We start from the raw sequence: 19181 nt of genomic DNA, 5'->3' as shown, positions 1-19181 counted from the left end.
TGAGGTCTCTACCCTAGCACTTCTTGACATTTAAGGTATAAAGATTAAGCTGTCACTGGTAACTGAATTTAAGTCTTAATCGGAGCATTTCTGTTTGTGCACTCTGCTGATGGGTGAGTTGATATCCTCACTCTGTTGGGTCTCTGAAGTTGTTATAAATCAAGAAGGAGAACTGTTCACAGTTGGAGACCTCTGAGACCAGATTCCCTAGAGTTCAGGGCTATTCCCATAGTGCAGATAAACAGAATTGCTATGTAGACTATTATTTGCACGTTTTGCAAGTTGTGTTTCCTGTAAGTACAATGTTGGATGGGGTGCTAATTTTTGTAGGATTGTCTTGCACTTTCTGTGAAGTAGTCATTTACTCTATGCTTCAAGATGTCAATCAAGAGACTCAATGAACTCTTCTACTTCTCTGCCCTTGTCTTTTTACCAGTGCATTTTTCCCATCAGCCAAGAACCTCTTTAATCAGAATGAGTATGAGAATTGTCACTTGGGTGCCTTTCCTTTATTCAGCAGGACTATGTAACAACTGTGGTATTTTGTTGGTAAAGCAATAGCAATAACAATTGTTTATAGCTGTGCCATGGCTAGAACCTGAATCTTAAAAAATACATTCTAATGTACCATACTGCAGGTTTGAGAAATGTATGGTCCATTCATAGATTTGACACACATTATATATCAACCAGGTATATTATTGCCATGTTTTGGAACTATTCTGGCTTAGAGATGATTTTTTAGCTATATAATATGTATAGTAACAGTATGTTCAGCTTCATTCCATTCAACTACAGATCCTTTGGTTTTGTTAGCCTTCAATATAAGCATTGTCCAGCCCAGAACAGAACCCCCAACAGTAGTGGACAACTTCCCTTCTACTTTGCCTTCTAACAGGTTTTATGGTTGGATAGTTCAGGTATACACCTGCCACTGTAGAGCCGTCTGTTCTCATGTGGAATTCTGTATTTGCAAAATAGGAGAAAGAATTGCCTTTACTCCACTGTAACAGCTTTATTTGGGAGAGTCATGGGTTTCTGAAGTTATTGATGCGCCTCCAGTAGACAGACCATCCAAAATACAACTGCAAGCATACACATTGCAAGAAGAGCATTTTTAGACATTTCTGTTCCTTGTTTTTGCCAGAATTCTCCAGGTATTCCGTGATGTATTTTTGATTGTCTTTAAAATTCTTCTGCCTCTTCCAGTTCAATAGAAATGTTCTGCAGAAATCAGAAAAAGCCTGTTTAGTATGGAGTCGGTGCTCTCTATATGATCTGGCTTGTATTCTGCATTCTTCCATCACATCCGAGAAATGTTAAACTTTGCCTTAATTCCTGATTTGTACAATGTTCTCAGACTAAGGAAGCATTTTTTGTCAAAATATATAAAGATTAAAGCTCCATTTTTTGACTGTATGTGTCAACCCTCTGAAATATATGCTTTTAGCAGCTAGATCTCTTTCTTTAATAACCCTCTTGATATGATGAGAGTGTTTTTACTCCCCCTTCTGTATTAACAGTTTCTGTGTGCCAAGCTATATCATGCACAGCCATAATCTGTGCGAAACTGAGAGAAGACTGGGTAGAATAGGAGTGAGAATCTTTCCATAGACATTGTCAAGTTCATAACCTCTCGTTGGGCATCAGCATCTTTTCCGCCTTCTCTTTTTTATCGGTTGATTTATTTTGAACTATTTAGGACTTGACTTCTAGAGATGCTGAGCACACAACTCAGTTTTGAAGTCCATGAGTAGGAACTGCAGGTGACCAGTAACCAAAACTCATGCTTTAAGTATGTGCTCTGTATATGTCATAGTGGCTTGTTTCTTTTGCTGTGGGACTCTAGTGAAGGCTGTGTATTCGTTGTCAAAAGCAATGATACCTTAAGCTTCTACTGGACAACCTCCTACATTTTATTTTTGTTGTGTAATGTTTTGTCAAAGACTCTTTCCTTGGTAGTGTGCATTTTCGTTTAGTAAGAGTAGATCCTAGTTTGTTTTCTCAGATCCAAAGATGTCTGTTATATCTTAAAACCCTGATATGTTAGTAGAGTCATTACAGAGTGATGCTCAGTTGTTAGATGGTTAGAGTATTACATTGGATATCTTTATTGTGTGTTCAAACTTCTTTAAATGGTGATACATTTAAAATGTTTGACTAATAGTATCAGTAGTTTCTTAATGGCTCATCATGGATAATCAAAACAAGTCAGGCTTTATCTAGATTACATTAGATTCAGTGGGAAAATGTTATTTCTGAATTAAATATGCTTTGAGCTGATACCTATACCAGAAGTATAGGTGGAAAGATGTCTATGTATAATACTTTACAAGCTATGGAAGGTGAGTTTTTCATCTTTATGCTGATGATCTATTTAAAAATCTTTAGTGTACATCATGGACACAGTGCTTCATTATGTTTTTAATCTATTTGGTAAGACTGATTCAACTGCACTAGTTTAAAAAAAAACTAGTTAAGAAAAACAGTATTTTGGCAGGTCAGTTAGATGCTTCCTTCTTCAGGGTAAGCACAGATATAGCAGGAATGTTTCTTCTCGTGCCACATGTATTTTTAGAGGCTGCTCTGGCTCATAACACCAGCAGGAACCCCACTGTAATACTGAATTGTTACCTTTTCAATTAGATGATGCAGATTATTCAAGCTGATAACATTTAATAGTTCCTGAAGCTAAGCTTTAGGTATGTGTGGTTTTACATGTATTACTGTTACATGCTGCTAGCTCTGGTATGTTGACTGTTTTTAAAGCAACCACAAATGGAAAACAAACTTCAAGGAATATAACTGAAGGTTCCTTGCTCTGAGGTTAGGAAATAATCCTAATTTGACCATTGTGTGTACATGCCCAGTCTGCTGTTACATGGCCACGTGCAATTTTGCTAGTGAGCCTCTTGTTCAGCCAGTACCCTGGCATATCCAGTTGAATGATGCTCTCTGAATAAGCTGGTTAGTATTTTGTATTATCTCACTGGCCATTTTTAAATGCCTGCCTTTGTAAAGCATTCAAAAAGGTAAAAATGAAACATGCTATCAAAGCCCTAAAACAAAGTCTCTAACTCAGCTTTTTCTCAAAGCTATCCATGATCACCTTTGGGTGAAAAAATACGTATCACTGTCACCCTATTGGCTTTCACCCAGCCAGAAGTCTCTTGTGTTGACTAGTGTTCGGCGATCACTTTTAAAGCAGAGGTAGCGAAACAAGAATAAGCAGAGAGAGACCTAAGAGACGTAGCTGAGAAGTTCAGCTATGCTGCCGAAGTGGACGTGACTGCATAGCGCAGTTCCAGTGGCAAATGCGGCTTCAGTTATTTCTACAAAACCCTGCGGTCACCTTTTTTTTTTAATCAAACAATTCTTCTGATTTTTCTTAATTCCCATGGTACACAGCTCTCAGTACTTTGCCCTCATTTCTGCAGATTGAAATCTTTTTCCCCCATCTCGGGTGCGTGTGTGGGCTGTAATCCCTTTGCTATTCACATCCTTCAGGCTTTTTTTTTGGTGACTGGTGTGTGTGTGTCTCAGAGCCCCGGCTTGCGAGAGCGGTGCCGTGCGTCAGCAGCGGGGGAATGGGTGCGGGTACAAGAGTGCGTCGTTAAACAAGGTGCAGCGGGAATGAAAGCAAGTACCGCTCGCGTGGTGGCTTCGGCACGGCGTTCGCTCGAGGGCGGCTGGGGTTTGTGTCTGTTCGGCGTCGGCCGCGTGCGCTGGTGAGGTGTCGTAGGGCGACGTGGAGGGTATTAGCTTTGCGGCGAGAGATGCGGCATCGAACGGTGGTTTCCGACGGGGCCGGCGCGTCGTTCCCCACCGGCAGCGCTCCTGCTGCGCCCGGGCGAAGGCCGCGCACACGGGCGAGAGCGTTTGCGTGGGTTACGTTTGCCTGAGAATGGGTTATCTGATACCTGCATACCCAGCTGAAAAATCCCGGCGCATCGTTATCCAGAGCCTTTTGTGGCTCTCGGTGAAACCTGGTGTCCTCTGAGGCTCGCTCTTTGGTGCCGGCATTGAAGAGAAAAACGAATTCCCGTCGCTGGGAAAGCGCTGCTCGTTGCCCGAGCCGCAGCTGAAGCGCCGCGGCAGGGCGTTCACCTATTTGTGTCGGGGGGGAGAAAACCCCGAACGAAACCAAACCAGGTCAGTGCCGAGGGAAAGCACCAGCGAGAGAACAGCGCGTTCTTTGTAAGGCTTTTTCTTTGGGGACAGCTATTGCTGGCAATAAGATTAAATCGCTGCAACCTTCCCTGAAGCTACATCTGCCACTGCCTACATTTTCCAACCTCAGTAATAAACTAACGTTTGCTATTGTTCGTTTCTTCTGGATTTCATTTCTTACAGATTTAACCAGCGCTGTTTACCACAAGGCATTCGGTTCTTGCTTAAAGCAGAGGTCTCTGCCAAGTCCCTAAAAATGTTCATAGCTCTAAAGAATCTGGTTTTAAATAATATCATAAAAAGTGGATGGTATTAATGGAATAGTTCACACTGAGTTCAGGTGTTGCTGATGCCAAGGTATAAAAATGATAGAAGTGTAAAAAGACGTTCTGGGCAAGACTACCTCGAAGCGGCAAACAAAACGCTTCTACCCTTGTCCTGAGCTATCCGGGCTCTGGCCGCGGCGCTCGTTTTCTTAGCCCAGCACGCGAGCCCGGCGCGGCCGGGGCGCTTGCGGCGAGAGCTGACGCGGCCGCCGTGTTCCCGCAGGACGCCATCGTCATCCACGAGGTCTACGAGGAAGGGGCAGCCGCGAGGGACGGCAGGCTTTGGGCTGGGGACCAAATTCTCGAGGTAAGCGAGTTACGAAGCGTCTTTGTGCGTACACGGGTGCTTTGTGTTTCTTGTAGATGCTCGTGTTTGCTACAAAATAGGTTTCTTGTGAGGAAAACAGTGGTTTTTTAGTAGGAGCTGTGCTATCAACAAATTGGTATTTCCTCATATGTTCCTCTAAGCTGAAGACACAGATGGAGGCTATATTAAATTTAAATGTCCAGGCAGTGGATGAGTTAGGGTTCGGCTCTTGTGCCCAGCAGCTCGGTGTTGCTCGTCCGCTTAAGCTCACGCGGAGCGGCCGGCGCGGCTGCGGGAGCCTCCGCGCCCCGGCGCCGACGGACCGCGGGCCGGGTCGCTCGGCCGTCCCGGCCCCTCGTGCCTAATCGAGCTGTCACGGCGAACGCGTGAAATCGTTTCTGCGAAGAAACGGCCGGGCTTTTTTTCCCCCTGAGGCGAGCGTGGAAGCGTAGAGCGGCAAGGGTTAAGGAGGAAAGGTTGGTTTGGAGTTGGAGCGCTGGGCAGGCGGTGGGGGAGCTGCGCAGCTGTTTGCAGAGCCTCGCTGTCGGATCAGGACAAATTCCCAGCGTGGCCATTAAGGCTTTCGTGTATAGGGTTAGAAAAATAGCGAGGGGCGCTTGGGGAGTTGTCCTTACAGCTCTTGCACAGAAAATATTGTTTTTTTCAGCGTTAAAGCTGTGTGCTGTTTTCGTTTTATAAATAACTGTGTATTAGCAGAGCATGATAATTAGCCAGGTGATAAAAATGGAGAAGGTTAATTAATTCTTTGCTGACCATACTGAAAAGTGCTTATGTTTGTGTGCCGTAATAATGTTGTTATTTCAGCTTTTAAAAGCTGTACTAATGAAGCAAGAAGACAACTCTAAGTTAGTTTCAGATTAGTATGATAAAGCACACATAGTTGTCTGAGTAGGAAAAAAAATAGTGATGCAGTGTATAAACAAATATGTACAAAATTAGTACAAAATAATATAATTACTATAAATAAGATTTAATTATCCTAATCTAGAATTGTTTGTTTATAACTCTGCATTGCTAAAAAATAGAGAAGTATATTCATTGCTTAACTTCTTAGGTTATATAAGTAGGTTAACATTATGTTGTTATTCAGACACAGTTTGTACTGCTTCCTAACAAGTCTTTAAACATATTTAGGAATTGTTATTTTTTGGTATCGACAAAGGATATTTTTGCCAGCAGATAAATATCTTAAAGGGCATCCATATATCGGCTTGCCCAAACTTGAACTTCAAGTTACAACAGTTTTGTAGCTCTCCACCGTTCAATCAGAACTTTGTGTTCTATCTGATAATCCTAAAATGCTACAGCATTTTCAGGTTGTTGTAAGGGAAGTGTAATTGAGTGCTCCAGGAGTGGTCTGGTGTGCCATCTATTGGAACAAAGCAAAATAACCAGTACGTACGTCCTGTCTAGCCTTTGCCAGGGCCATTTGCTATCGGTTCTGGTTCCCTGTGGCTTTGCCTTGGCGCATTATGAATCTGGGGGAGAAGGAATCTGAACACTGATACCTGTAAAGATCCAGGAAAAAAGAAGGCAATCCAGAAAGTTGAAAGGAGCACATCGCACTGTATAATTCTAAGAATGAAGTGTCGTTCGTGATGGTTGTTTGGGTTTAAATGTGAACAGAGTTAGTTTGTCTCTGCCGGCTTTCCCAAAGGCAAGAAGGAGCAGTAGCAGCCCATCGCAGGTGGCCAGGGGCACAGCTTTCTGGCAGGAGAAGCAAAGGCAGAGCTAGGGTACAAACGACATTTCTGCTCAGCATGCGGTAACAGATGTCAGGCATTGCAGCAATGCTCACGTTTGAGCTTCTCCAGCATTTAAAAAGAGGAAAAGAGCACCCACAGAACTTCTAAGCCAAAATGTTTGGATTATTGTGATTTAAACTAGGCAGTGGCATAAGGTATTGAACTATTATTCAAGAGGAAATTCAGGAGCTCATCCCTCTGGAAATCAGAGCACTAAATTAGAGTGCCAAGGCACATCAACTTGACAAATCTGTCCTGTCACACAAGGATGGGATGTGAGTATGGTGATGAAAAGATCATTCATATATGTCATTTGGAAAGAAAACACTGATTATTTCAGGTGAATGGGATCGATCTGCGGAATGCCAACCACGAAGAAGCTATCACTGCACTGAGGCAGACCCCGCAGAAGGTACAGTTAGTTGTCTACAGGGATGAAGCTCATTACAAAGACGAAGAAAACCTGGAGATTTTCCACATAGATATACAGAAGAAGACAGGCCGAGGGCTAGGCCTTAGCATAGCTGGAAAACGGTAAGAATTTCCCTTCAATCAGACTGCCCTTCAAATGAGAAGTATTTTCCTATTTGTCATATGAACAGCTGTAGCTATTAAACAGAATGTGAAATAAAGGAAAAACTCCACAAGCAACAATTTGGGATTTAAATATCTTCAAGGATGTCGTGGGGTTTTGATTCTGAGTTCTCTATCAGAAGAACAGAATACCTATATAATAAAAACTGCAGTTTCCCTTGGAAATACCACATTTTGCCTTGCAGAGAGGGAGTCTTGCTTTGAGCAGTACGGCCAAGGGAGTGCAGGCAGAGCTGGGAGCTGACAGTTCTGCTGGATTAATCCTACCTCTGTCTGAGTGTTAGAAAGTCCTAACCATGGCTTCTCTGATTTCAAAATAGAAAAAAGACTTCCTATTTCCAGCTGCCACGATATACCTTTGTAAGTGAATTTGTTAGATCTAGATCCTACTCTGTTTCAAAATGACCATTTTCAGTGGAGGACAGGAGGCTGATGAAAAGGTTAGACGCGAATCCTGAAAGATCCCTGAGTGACCGTGGAGCTCTGGGAGCAGCATCGGAGATAGTGCGGTAGCTAGCAACTGCTTAATAAAATGTGACTTCTTACTGATGTATTTCTAAACCATTGCTATTAAGTCATTTGAACTAGAGCACTGATAGATTAAGTCTTTCCTTGCTAGAAGAGATTCACGTGACACAAGCGAGCACTCTTTCAGTCCTGGTGCGTGAGAATCACCTGGCTGCTCTTCCGTATTGCCAAAAAAAATTTTACTTTCTCAATTACAAATCATCATGTCATTATCCTGACTGCGTATGGTCAGTAAAGGTTCCACAGCCGTTTTTTGACAAGAGTGGCGATGTTTAACCCAGGTGTTGTGAGCAGATTGCAGGCTGGATAATTAATTTGGCTTATGTAAATTACCCTGCAGATGGTTATCGCGGCCTCCAGCCCTCCTGCTATTGCTTCTGTGCAAAACTTTCTGTACTGCTGCTAAAAGCTTCGGTTGTGGTTGCCACCTTGTGAAGCAAATTGAATGATACCCCTGTATAATTCAGTTTGCGAAGTGCTGTGTCCTTTAGAGTGAGGGATACCAAATGCCCCTTCTTTGCATGATGTTCTCCATCAGCTCACATCGTACTGAGCCCCAAGCTGGGGCTGGGCATGGAGAGCTGCTGCGATGGCTAGGAAAGGAAGCCCCTGCAAGGAAGCTGAAGCTGATAAATCTGCTTATTCCCCTCTTCCGCTTGGCCAGCCACCTTCCTGCTCCTGCAAGCCTCACTGCCTGCTGCAGAGGGAGAGCCACAAAGCTGGATTTTCTGCTGCATAACTCGTGTGCAAACTATAAAAGTCTTTTCTGCAGACTTCTCTCTGCTTTCCTTTTTTGGGCGGGAGGGGGCCCTCCAAGCTGCTAGAGAAAAAAAATGAGCTGAACCATTAGGGAGAATAATAATAATAAAAAAAAAATCTAGAGCTGCATAATTCATATCAGGCACATCAGGAGATAGTTTAACACTATCTTATACTGATCCATGGTGGTTTGTTCATACAGGTGCTATTTTTCAGGAGTGTTTATGGATCATGCAGTCAGAACTAGCAATTCAAAGGAAAAGGTAGCATTAGAAATAGCAAAACATGCCTTGATTTTAAAACTGGCAGATTTTTTACACTCACATGCTTGAATGGGATGTATAACTCGTTCTTCGCCTGCTCACAGTTTTTTTTTTTTTTTTTTTTTTTTGAATGTCTCTTGAATGAAAGTAATCTAAATTGGTCTCTCAAAGAATATTGGATTGTGTAATTAGCCATATGCTTCTTGCATTGTCAGAAATGGAAGTGGAGTGTTTATCTCTGACATTGTTAAAGGAGGAGCTGCAGACCTAGATGGAAGATTAATTCAAGGAGATCAGATTCTGTCTGTTAATGGAGAGGATATGAGAAATGCCTCACAAGAGACTGTTGCCACTATACTTAAGGTGAGTACATAATACATCTTAAGATATTGAATTGCAGTTACTGACATAGTGCAAGGTAATTATCCTGAAGTGCTATTTACACGTAGACAGGACAACTCAGAGTGATTACCCAGATAGAAATTTGATCTGAAATGACTTTGGAAGATTCACTTAAAATCACTTCTCTGTATATTTAGAAGTGGGGATAATAAAAAGTGAGAAAACAAAGACACATGCAGTATTTAGACATTTATTTGAAAAAAAGCAGCCATATATTTCATGCATTAGAAAAATATTATGAAACCTGAGAGACATACAGATCAGAACGGTGCTTATATGAAGTGCCTTTGGCTTTGCTGTACCAACGTACAAATACAAAATTGCTTCTTAAAACCCTTTCTGCACAGCTTTTTGTCCTGCAGGAGTGGTTTTGGACTTGGAAGCGCTCAGGCCTGAGAGAATTTGCCCTTTTCCGTTAGAAAGCGCGTGGCTGCCGCTGCGTGTAAGCTGCAGGAGAGGGCCTGGGCTGGCCGGGCTGCGCGTGCCCGGGGCTGGCTCTCCCCTAGGACACCCGGGCTTGACATCCCACAGTAAGGGTGAAACGAAGAGTCGAGTGCAGCTGCTGACCGATTTCTACTCCAGACTGCATCTGGAGGCGAGGACTGTTTACCCTGCCATCACCACCAGTGTTTCTACATACGATTTCTCTTTTTCTTGAAGAGTAGGACTATTTTTTTTCCTTACTTTTTGTGTTCAGGGACAACACTTGGCCCAAAATTTACCTATTTGAAAATCTCAAGTTGGATATATGAGAGTGTATTTCTAAGTTGAATCCATAAGTTCAGATTCACCCTCTTCTGCAGTGTTTTGAAATGTTTTTCAAGAGTATTGTTTGTGGCAAGCTTTTTGTTGTAGAGGGTTTTTTTGGTGAATAATTGACCAGCTATGGTGCAATCTAAGAACTGCTCTTCCAGTAGAAAGATTCATGCTGGCTTCAGGAGGTATGATATGATAAACTTAAACCCAGGGACAGATATTTTTGTATTGTCTAAATAAAAACATTGAAGCCATGAGAATTCAGTTCCATGTGGTTTCTTCAGAGTTGTCGCTCTGAAAGTAAACGTGATCCTGTCTGGGAGAGCGTGACGCATTGTATGTCTCCTTAAACGCTGTATGCTGTAGTTTGTTCTCTTTCGATTTTTTTTTTGGTTTTGTTTTGTTTTTTTTTCCCAAGTGTGCCCAAGGCCTAGTGCATCTTGAGCTGGGGAGATTGCGAGCTGGATCATGGCTCTCGTCACGGAAAACATCCCAGACCAGTCAGGTTAGTGACAGATTTCATAGCTGTAAAAGAAGCTGTGGAGGGCAAGGCACAGGGATAGCACGCAGGAGTGGCTCAGTCCTTCTGTAGGCATCTATAGCCAAGGGTGCGGAGCAGTCGCAATAATTTTCTTCTCCTGTGTTGAACCGTGAAGTGTTTAAAGTTGTGTCGTGCAGAAATGCTAAGTAGAAGAGTCTGTTAACGAATCCCCTTTTCAAGGAGCCTATTCCTGAGACACACCACAAATATTTAATATCTCTTTCTCAAACGATGATGTGCAGAAATTTTTTAGACCTGCAAAATGCTGAATGTATGTTCTGCAGCTGTTTTGCCAATCAAAATACGTTAATTAAACTGAACTGTATCTTTGCCTGTCTTATGACAGAACCACATGAGAGCTGCTTTGCTCTCAAAGAAAACACAGAGCAATTTCCTGCTTCGCTTGTTTTTTACCTGAAGCGAGGACAGTGATTCATTTTTCATCAGTACAGGGCTTTTCCCCTCTCCCTCCCACCACTAGCTGAGACATTGATATCATTAGTATTAAAATCTGGGTACTGCAAGGGAGAGAGGCAAGATCACTGAGAAAGCTGGAGATTTTTAATGAGTTTTCCTTCTGGAAATTGCCTGCTTTGCCATGATATTTAGGCTGCTGATGTCCCAGAGAGAGACAAGCTGTGGTTCACAGCCGTGCTGTTGCACGGAGTGTTTTGCTGCCTCTCTGCACATAGCCAGCTGTTGGGGACTTGGGGGTGGACAGTTCCCACGCACATCTTTCCCAGGCGCCGCTTTGCAATGATAGCCAAGCAAGCCTCACCACCAGGATCCAGCCCAGCCTCCACAAGTGCTAAAACTGTGCCATTTAGGAAATGGAGACGAGGAGCCATAGGAAGCTTAGGAATGTAAGTTAAAGCAGGAATGTTTTTAAGGAAAAAAAAGCAATCTTAGTTGTGAGGTCATTAAGAGGGGAGGCTTGCCGTGATGTCATGCATGCAGAACCTGAAAAGACTGCCAAAACTGTAGTTGTATGGGATGTTTTCATAACTTTATAAACGACGGCAGCAATCCAGTCCAGTGTCCGTGAGGATGAGGTGTCGGTAAGGGCTAAGGAACACATATCCATCTGGGAGCAGCTGTGCTAAGCTCAACTTCAGAACTACGTATCTTTGGAGAAACATCTGCACTGCATGCAGCAGGCAAGAAAAATGAAACAAAAGAAGGAAAGGATAATGACTGCATTAAGGAAGGACCATAGTTTTGATTATTACTTTTTGGTCACAGCTAACCTATGCAACAGCAACAGAGTCAGAAAGTGATGGATAAAAATTATCCATCCAATTTTACAATGTAGGACTAAAAACCCATCTGAAAGAGAAGCAAAATGCTGCAGTATCTAACATGATTCTATGTAGAAAATCAATCTAAAAACTGAGAACTTCATCCCCCTTTTCTTTGTAGCATAGGAGGCTTTTGCAGGAAACTGGTAATTTCTTAATTTCTTTCAATATAAGTCTTAATGGCTGTTCTTAATGCAGAGTCACTTGAGAGCCTGCATCTTACTGAAAAATAAACTCAGGCTTCAAAGTGACTTGCTGATTTTAAAAAACAAATAAATGCTTCTCAGCAAAACAGTTCCAACTGTTATAAAAACCTTGGCAGATAATACGGCAAATCAGTCTGAATGATGTGCACCACTGCGAGTGGCGCTTTAGAAGCTGCTGGCCAAGCGCATCCAGAACTTTTGTCCTCCCTTGGCTTTTTTTGTGTCTGTTGCATGGCTGTAGCTGTAGAATTACGAACTTTGTGCTGCAGGACAGCGACTCCTTTCACACGTGTGGCAAACTGTGTTAACTGACCCGTGAATTGGCGACTGAACATGGAAATTGGGCTCTGCCTGGTGTTTGCCACCGGCAGCTGCGCGCTGGTCACGTAGGAGAAGTGCTGCCAGAGCTTTCGATTCGCCGCCTGGTACAGCTGGAGGCAGGAAGCTCTGCCCTGTGCTGAGCAGTATGGACCAGCTCGTTGCTCTGTATAAGGCAGCTTAGCTGCAGAAGTCTGGCCCTCAGTGAAATCTCTGGTTCAGATGCACTTCCTAAACTGGTAACGATGTTTCCTCTGAGGGGAGACCCTGAAGATAAAGCCAGAGATGGAGGTAGGGGGAAGCAGTGCTGGAAATGAGAGGCCAGGAGCAGGTTTCTCTGGAGCCTTCCCTTCTGCGGGTTGCGATACCAGCCTGTTCCTCTGCACGGGGCTGTTACTCAGACAGTCACAGCAGGTCCTTGGTCAAAGGCGAGGAGCAGGGTGGACCACAGCAAAACCAGCAAAGCCTCTGGATCGCTACCCCGTGACGGGCGGCTCTTCGCATTCGGTGCGCGAGTGGAGCCGCGAGCCCGTCCCGTCAGGGCACCGAGACGCGCTCGTCGCGCGGCGCGGCGCGGCGCATCGTGGCGAAGCCGTCGGCGAGCTGCAGCCGCCCCTGGCTCCGCGGGAGGCTGCGAACGGGCTCGGGGGCGGTCGGTCCGACATCGCGTGGCCTCTGGGTCGGGGCTGAGCCTCGGGTATATACGTAAAGGAGTGAAATGCACCTTTTAGTACTGCAAGCAAATCTATGCCTGTGCCCACAGCAGAGGGACAGGTTCTGGTAGGTTCCTCTTCAAAAATGAAGTTGGAGGGGTTTCCGCTTGCATGCCTGGCGCGGTATTTCTGATCCGGTGGGCTGAGAGCATGCTTGGGCATTTATGTTGCAAGGACTGTTTTAAAGTTACCACTTGGGTTTGACTCAGAGGTTCTGATTTATTTTTACCTGCAGGTGAGCCAACAGAGCGTCCACAGTCACTTCCGTCCTGCGCTTGCTCCGGTCATCTCTACCTTGCAGAATTTTGTCAGCACAAAGAGATCTTCAGCAGATGTCTCTCACAGGAACTCAGGTATAACAGGTTGGAGACAGCCTGTATTACCTAGACAGCTGTCAGAAAAGTTTCTTGTTACCTGCAGTGTTGCTTTCTTTTTGTGCTGGTTTAAAAGTAAAAGTTAATACTTCTATCTGGTTTTCCCAATCAGCCTCCCAGAAAATACACTGCTGATATTTTAAGACCCTGGACACTTTACAGCAGATTACATTATTTTTATTTATATTAGTAGAGAAATGGTCTCTCTATTTGAAATGTAAAATTCCTGCACCTGCTATTCCCAGGCATCCATGCCGGAGGCTTAGAACAAGCAGGATGCTCTCTGATGTCAGAAACAGTTTTCTCAGTGGGTAAAGCTGCCACCACTATGTTTTTACCCTGTTAGAGTTGAATGTATAAAATAGCATTTTGTAATGAAAAGGTTGCAAGCCCAGTTTGCACTTAGCAGATTTAGCCAGTGCTAAATCTACCGCCTACAGCAGGTTGGGGAGGGCCCGCACATTTGTGTGCTCCCGCCTGTGTCAGAAAGTCGTAACCTTGTTTGCTCATGGGCAGAAGCAGATGACATTTCTTGCGGCCGTTTGCATGCATGGAAGATGATGTGTGGCAGGTTGAGCAGCCTCCTTTGAGCCGGTTGGAAGGGCCTTGTAGCACTAACAGCACACGGCTGCGTAGGCTGATTCTCGCTTCGCGCTGGTTTGGCTTTCCGCTGTCTCTGGCCGCACCTCCACAATCCTGCCTGGTGCATTCACAACAGTATCTACACAAGGACGTGTGTGTGGCAGGGAGAAATACTGACACATGTTGGTAAGAGCTGTTGACTCATGAAAAAGGCTCATTCTATCTGCCTTCTAAAGGGTTCTTAAAATAATTTTAATTAAAGCTGCTAGAATTAGGGATTATTGTAGCAGAGCCCAAGACCTGACACACCATCAACTTGTAGGCTATTGAGTCTCAGTTCAGATGATTCCTTTGAAGTGTCCCAGTCTTTTTTTTTTCACCTTTTCTTTTTCTTTTTTTAATGTTTTGACTACTTTTAAATGTCCTGTGGCTAGATATATGCCAGCCAGACTTCCTGGCTGTCTGTTATTTACTAATACAGCAGAAATTAGAACAGGAAATCAGTAGAACCTCAGCAGTCTCAGACCAGAAGTGCCCTAGCCTTTGTGGTAAGGACACCGTGATTTATGAATAATAAGCTAATTTTTAATTGAGTGAAGTGCACAATAGGGCTTTTCTTTAGGCCGGCAGAGTGCTGCTATTCAGTAGATATAGTAAGCAAGGGCTCTGCTACAACGGGCATCACAGTGGCATCCGCCAGACAGAGCCATTACAGCCGTATTCATCTCCTGGTGAAACACAAATCCCGTCCCCCTCACGTGAGCAGTGCTGCCCGATTTGGCACGGGAGGCTTTGCTCCTGCTTGGTGATAACTCTGACTAAGCAGCAAGGGACCATCGTCACCTGACAGTGTTATCTCTTAATTATATTATCTCTTAATTACAGAAACTAATTGTTTGTTTCTTTATTAGGAGGAGCAGATATGGGCCCAAGGACTGTGGAGATAACAAGGGTCAGTGTGTTTTTTTCTGTCAACTTAAAAAGCTGTCACCTTAACTGAAGTTGTTAGTTTTGTCATGTTTCTCAGAGTAAAATCACATTATTATTTTTGTTTGCAATATGTTGTTGAATGTATGCCTGTATAACGGGGCCTGTGTATGTGAGGGTGTGTGCATATGTCAGACCTGCCTATTTGTCTCTTCCATAAACCAAGAGGATCAGGTGTTGCTGCATCCTGAACATTGACCTCTACAAGTTGCTACAATTGCAAATGTTTTCTGTTTTGCTTTAGGGACCAAATGATGCACTTGGTATCAGTATAGCAGGAGGGAAGGGAAGTCCATTAGGAGATATTCCCATCTTCATTGCTATGATTCAAGCCAGTGGCGTGGCTGCACGTACCCAAAGACTCAGAGTGAGTAGAAGGGTCCCCTGAGTACTTTCTGCTGTGTCTACTGTGTTTCCTCTGGCAAAGGAGCCTCAAACACTCCTGTGTATGATTGCTACCTTGATAGTTGCCTCTCAGGCTACTCTTTCTTTCAAAACAAACAGAGAAAAAAAGCCCTTCTTCTCCCTTTTTGATTATGTTGCATCCCAGGATAATTGCAGTGGTTGCCCACATGGAAAAGTAATGTTATGATATAGAATGTAAATGCATTTACGGCAATCTTCTAACATATTTGAGCAGCAAGGAACAAGGCAGAAGCTCTGCAGTGCCTCTACCCAGACTGGGGGAGAGGAGGAGCAGGCTCAGGGGCTGCAGCTGGGCATCACTTAGAGCTCAGACAAAGCAGATACTACTTGTTTGGTCCTAAGGCCTTTATGAAGAAATGCCAAAATAAAACAGACCATAATAATATCAAGCCACAAGAAAAGGGGAATCGTTTTACATGCAGGGTAACATGGACATGTTCCTTGACAGATAGCTGGATTTCCAGGAATGACTGTGGTGAATATTTCCATAGTTCCGGAGAAAGTTTCAGGGAATCTTTATTATTTAAAGGAATTATTATGCAGATACATGGGAAAACTCTGTCTCCAATTGTACCAATACATTCATTAGCAAATGCCACTACTCTTGTGCAGTGTCTTTAATGGAATTGCACAGAGCATTACGTGCCAGGGCAGAATCGGTTTCACATAAAAGAAAAAAAAATCGTAATGATAATTAGATTAATATCAAAAGTGCCTGCTTTCCTATACTGCGTTCAGCATGTGCATACATGATCTATAAGAATACAAACTTGTATGCACACATGGATTCAAATAAATCCTCTGAATGGAAAAACAACAGGCAAGATCTCTCTCCCTTGCTTGCAAATGGAAGAAGTAAAATGCAAGCCATTTTTGTTTCCCTGAGTGCACTGTTACATTTAAAAAATCCACATCGTCCTCGCTCTGAAGAATGGTAAATGATCACTAGCAATGCAGACTTCTGACAAAAGGGATCCTGGAAAAGAGAAGCATGACTGTGCTGTGCCAAGTTCACGAGGAATTTTAAGCATTCTTAATTTTAATTTTCCCTAATGCTGGTAATTTTCCATTACTGTTGTACTTTCAGGTTGGAGATCGGATTGTCAGTATTAATGGGCAACCTTTGGATGGGCTGTCTCATGCAGATGCTGTTAATCTACTAAAGAATGCTTATGGGAGCATTATCCTGCAGGTATGGTGATAAATTGAACATGCAGCTGCATGAGGGTAGATAAATGGCATTCAGGGAAAAAAAAATCCTAAGCATCACTGGCACAAGGCATCACAGAATTGCAGGGTGCTTGCTGATGGGAATTACACAGAATGAAAGCAAGAAATAATTTTCATTCAAAAATTCTTTATTGCCACCCATACAGGCTGTGAGCATGATTATATAAAAGCATAACAAAAGGAACAAAATAACTTGTTGCTACACATCATAAATCAACAAGCTTCCAAGTTTTTTTTTTTTTTTAATTTGAAGTTACCTAGGAACAAGAAATTACTTGTGTGTTTATGTGTATGTGCATGCTGCTAGACTGTGAGCAAACTGTCCACAATGGTAATTCCCTTGTTCTTGAAAGGCAGAGAAGAAAGAAATGCACACTGCATTTAGTGTAAATGATAGCATCATAATTAAGATGGTGCCATCTAGAATTGATTATTCTATAGGTAATGAATAACAACACTTGAGAGAAAAAAAAGTGTTATTGCTGCCACATTTATATCGCTAGCTAAAAGCAAGACATGTTTTGCCACTTTGGCTCTAATTGCTGCTTACCAGTATATTCATCTTTAGTTTATTTTTATGTTTACACAAAGAAATGGGAAAAATACTTGCCAGAGAGAATTAAATATACTACTACCACTCATTTGCAGAATTATTGTAACAATTAGAAAACAAGCTTGACATGCCGCTAAAATCTACTCTAATTTTCTTTATCGTCACAGCATATTGGATTTGAACGCGTCTTGAGACATTGTTGTAAGCTTCTTACTTTGCGTTGCAAAATGAATACAACTATTAAAAATGCCGAAAAGAAATAGAATGATAACAAACTTAGTTTTAGACTTGCTTATTCTTTGCTTTGTCTGTCCATGAACTGCTGACCTGGTAAGTGATGAGCCAGTTCCAGAGCAGATGGCGTATTTGTGTACTTCCATTGAAGTCAAAGGAACTACACAGATAGGCAGCAGCTGAGGATTTTCTGTTAAATTATAGTTATCATATTGTTACTAACATTGAGTAATTTCACTTTTCATGTCAACAGTATTCCCTGAATAGAAAATGAAAGCTTACTGCAGAACCCAAAATTGCTAATCTTGAAAGCTGTAATACAGAATATTGTACGTCACCGTGTATTTAAAAATATTCCTGATGAAGCACCCTGTCAGTTGTTTGCTTGCACAAACAAAGAGCTTGTTCTAGAAATGTCTCTGATTTGTCAGTTGAGGGGTTTTCTTCCACTTTTTTGCTGCGCAGCTTAAAACGTGCTTAATACTTTTTACAGATGACACAGGTTTATTCTGCTAGAATACAGTCTGTTTTTCCGTATTAAAAACCTGTTATGTGAGGCTGGGAGGTTATATTTTAATGCTGCTGGGGAGTAGTGTAGAAGCCCCTCTGTACGCGTGCTGATGCGGTTCCCTTACGTGCTAACCACAGGTACTTCTCAGTCACTGGATTGCTTTTTTATTAAAACAATATAAGTGGAATAATCCTATCAGCGTGATAATCATGACTGATGTGTCATTAGGTAATTCTATTTATTATCAGGTTAGACCACTTCATGGCAAACTGCTTTGAAAGGTCAGATAATTGTGTTCAGTGGCGTGGAAAGGTTTATTATCAGTACGGCCTGGGAAGGATGGTAAAGGAGTTTGCAAATGCTGTTTGCAAATGGGAGATTAGGGTCTCAGGGGAACAATCATCCCTTCCGGCTGTTTTGATGCTTTGGTTTAATTTAATTTCTTTTCTGCAGGTGTAGTAATGAGATAAGGGGAAGCTTTTTTACAAGGTTATTGAACTCTGATACATTCTTAGTGCCAGCTGAAGATTTTTGAATATAGATTTATTCTGCCCTCATTTTATTTAGCAGCAAAATACGGGAAATACTGGCACTCTTTTCCTCCACTGAAATGGGAAAGAAACTTGATGGCACCTTTTCTGTCTGAGCCGGGGCAGCTGTCTTGTGTGCCGGAACCCTCAGTAAGGACACCCAGGAACCCGAGTCCTGGGATGTGAGATTTGCAGGAAAACTGATTTTTTCCCCCTTTTTCTTGAAAAATGCCATAAACCTCCTTGTCTCTAATTGATTAAAAAGGAGAAAATATTGTGGAAGAATTGTGAGCATATTTTTAAAATGGGTTATTTATATAATGGATTTTTTATTTGATTTTGAAAAGCTATGTTTCCCTTAAGCCATGTTCACAGCAGGGAGTGGAAAAGTGCCCATTAACTTTGATAGAATAAGGCCATAGATAGCTAGAGTAACTTTGAAAATATAGCTACCAACATTGGGTATTTGTCACAGTCTCTGGCCCAGACTCTTGTGCTGTACTTTAAGCATCAAGTGCAGCACAGTATCTCATCACAAGGAGATGGACTTAGGGAATTATTGCTACACATAGTTGTTATGAAATTTATGTCCTTTCGGCTGTGAATACTTAGAAGAATCCAACACCCTTCATGGTGGTTTCCTCAAATTTTTCCAGAAAAAGAAAAGAATAGAAAATGAGCATGCAGTGAAAGCTTAACAGCAGCAAGAATCTAGAGCAGCCATTGAGCCTTTGTCTTTAACGAACCCATCGGGCCTACATACTGCGAGATCCTTCCGTAGGAGGCTAAACCCCTGTGGATAGTGAA

General features: G+C 42.7%; 1 protein-coding gene across 6 annotated transcripts in view; it reads left to right on the top strand.

Annotated features, from left to right (window-relative positions):
• Positions 1–19181, top strand: part of PATJ (PATJ crumbs cell polarity complex component) — a 159336-nt gene that overhangs the window by 130138 nt on the left and 10017 nt on the right. For 5 of the 6 annotated variants that reach the window (XM_062581767.1, XM_062581762.1, XM_062581761.1 and 2 more), the window contains 8 exons: positions 4720–4803; positions 6910–7103; positions 8929–9076; positions 10290–10376; positions 13183–13300; positions 14815–14855; positions 15135–15257; positions 16404–16508. In XM_062581767.1, coding sequence (XP_062437751.1) covers positions 4720–4803; positions 6910–7103; positions 8929–9076; positions 10290–10376; positions 13183–13300; positions 14815–14855; positions 15135–15257; positions 16404–16508 — 900 coding nt within the window. The remainder of the gene's footprint in view (positions 1–4719; positions 4804–6909; positions 7104–8928; positions 9077–10289; positions 10377–13182; positions 13301–14814; positions 14856–15134; positions 15258–16403; positions 16509–19181) is intronic. The other variant, XM_062581764.1, reaches the window with a different exon arrangement.

The sequence above is a fragment of the Rhea pennata genome, chromosome 8 (assembly GCF_028389875.1).
Source record: "Rhea pennata isolate bPtePen1 chromosome 8, bPtePen1.pri, whole genome shotgun sequence".
Classification (NCBI taxonomy): domain Eukaryota; kingdom Metazoa; phylum Chordata; class Aves; order Rheiformes; family Rheidae; genus Rhea; species Rhea pennata.
Note: the sequence above shows the minus strand (reverse complement) of the source record. Positions and strands in the feature narration are given on the sequence as shown.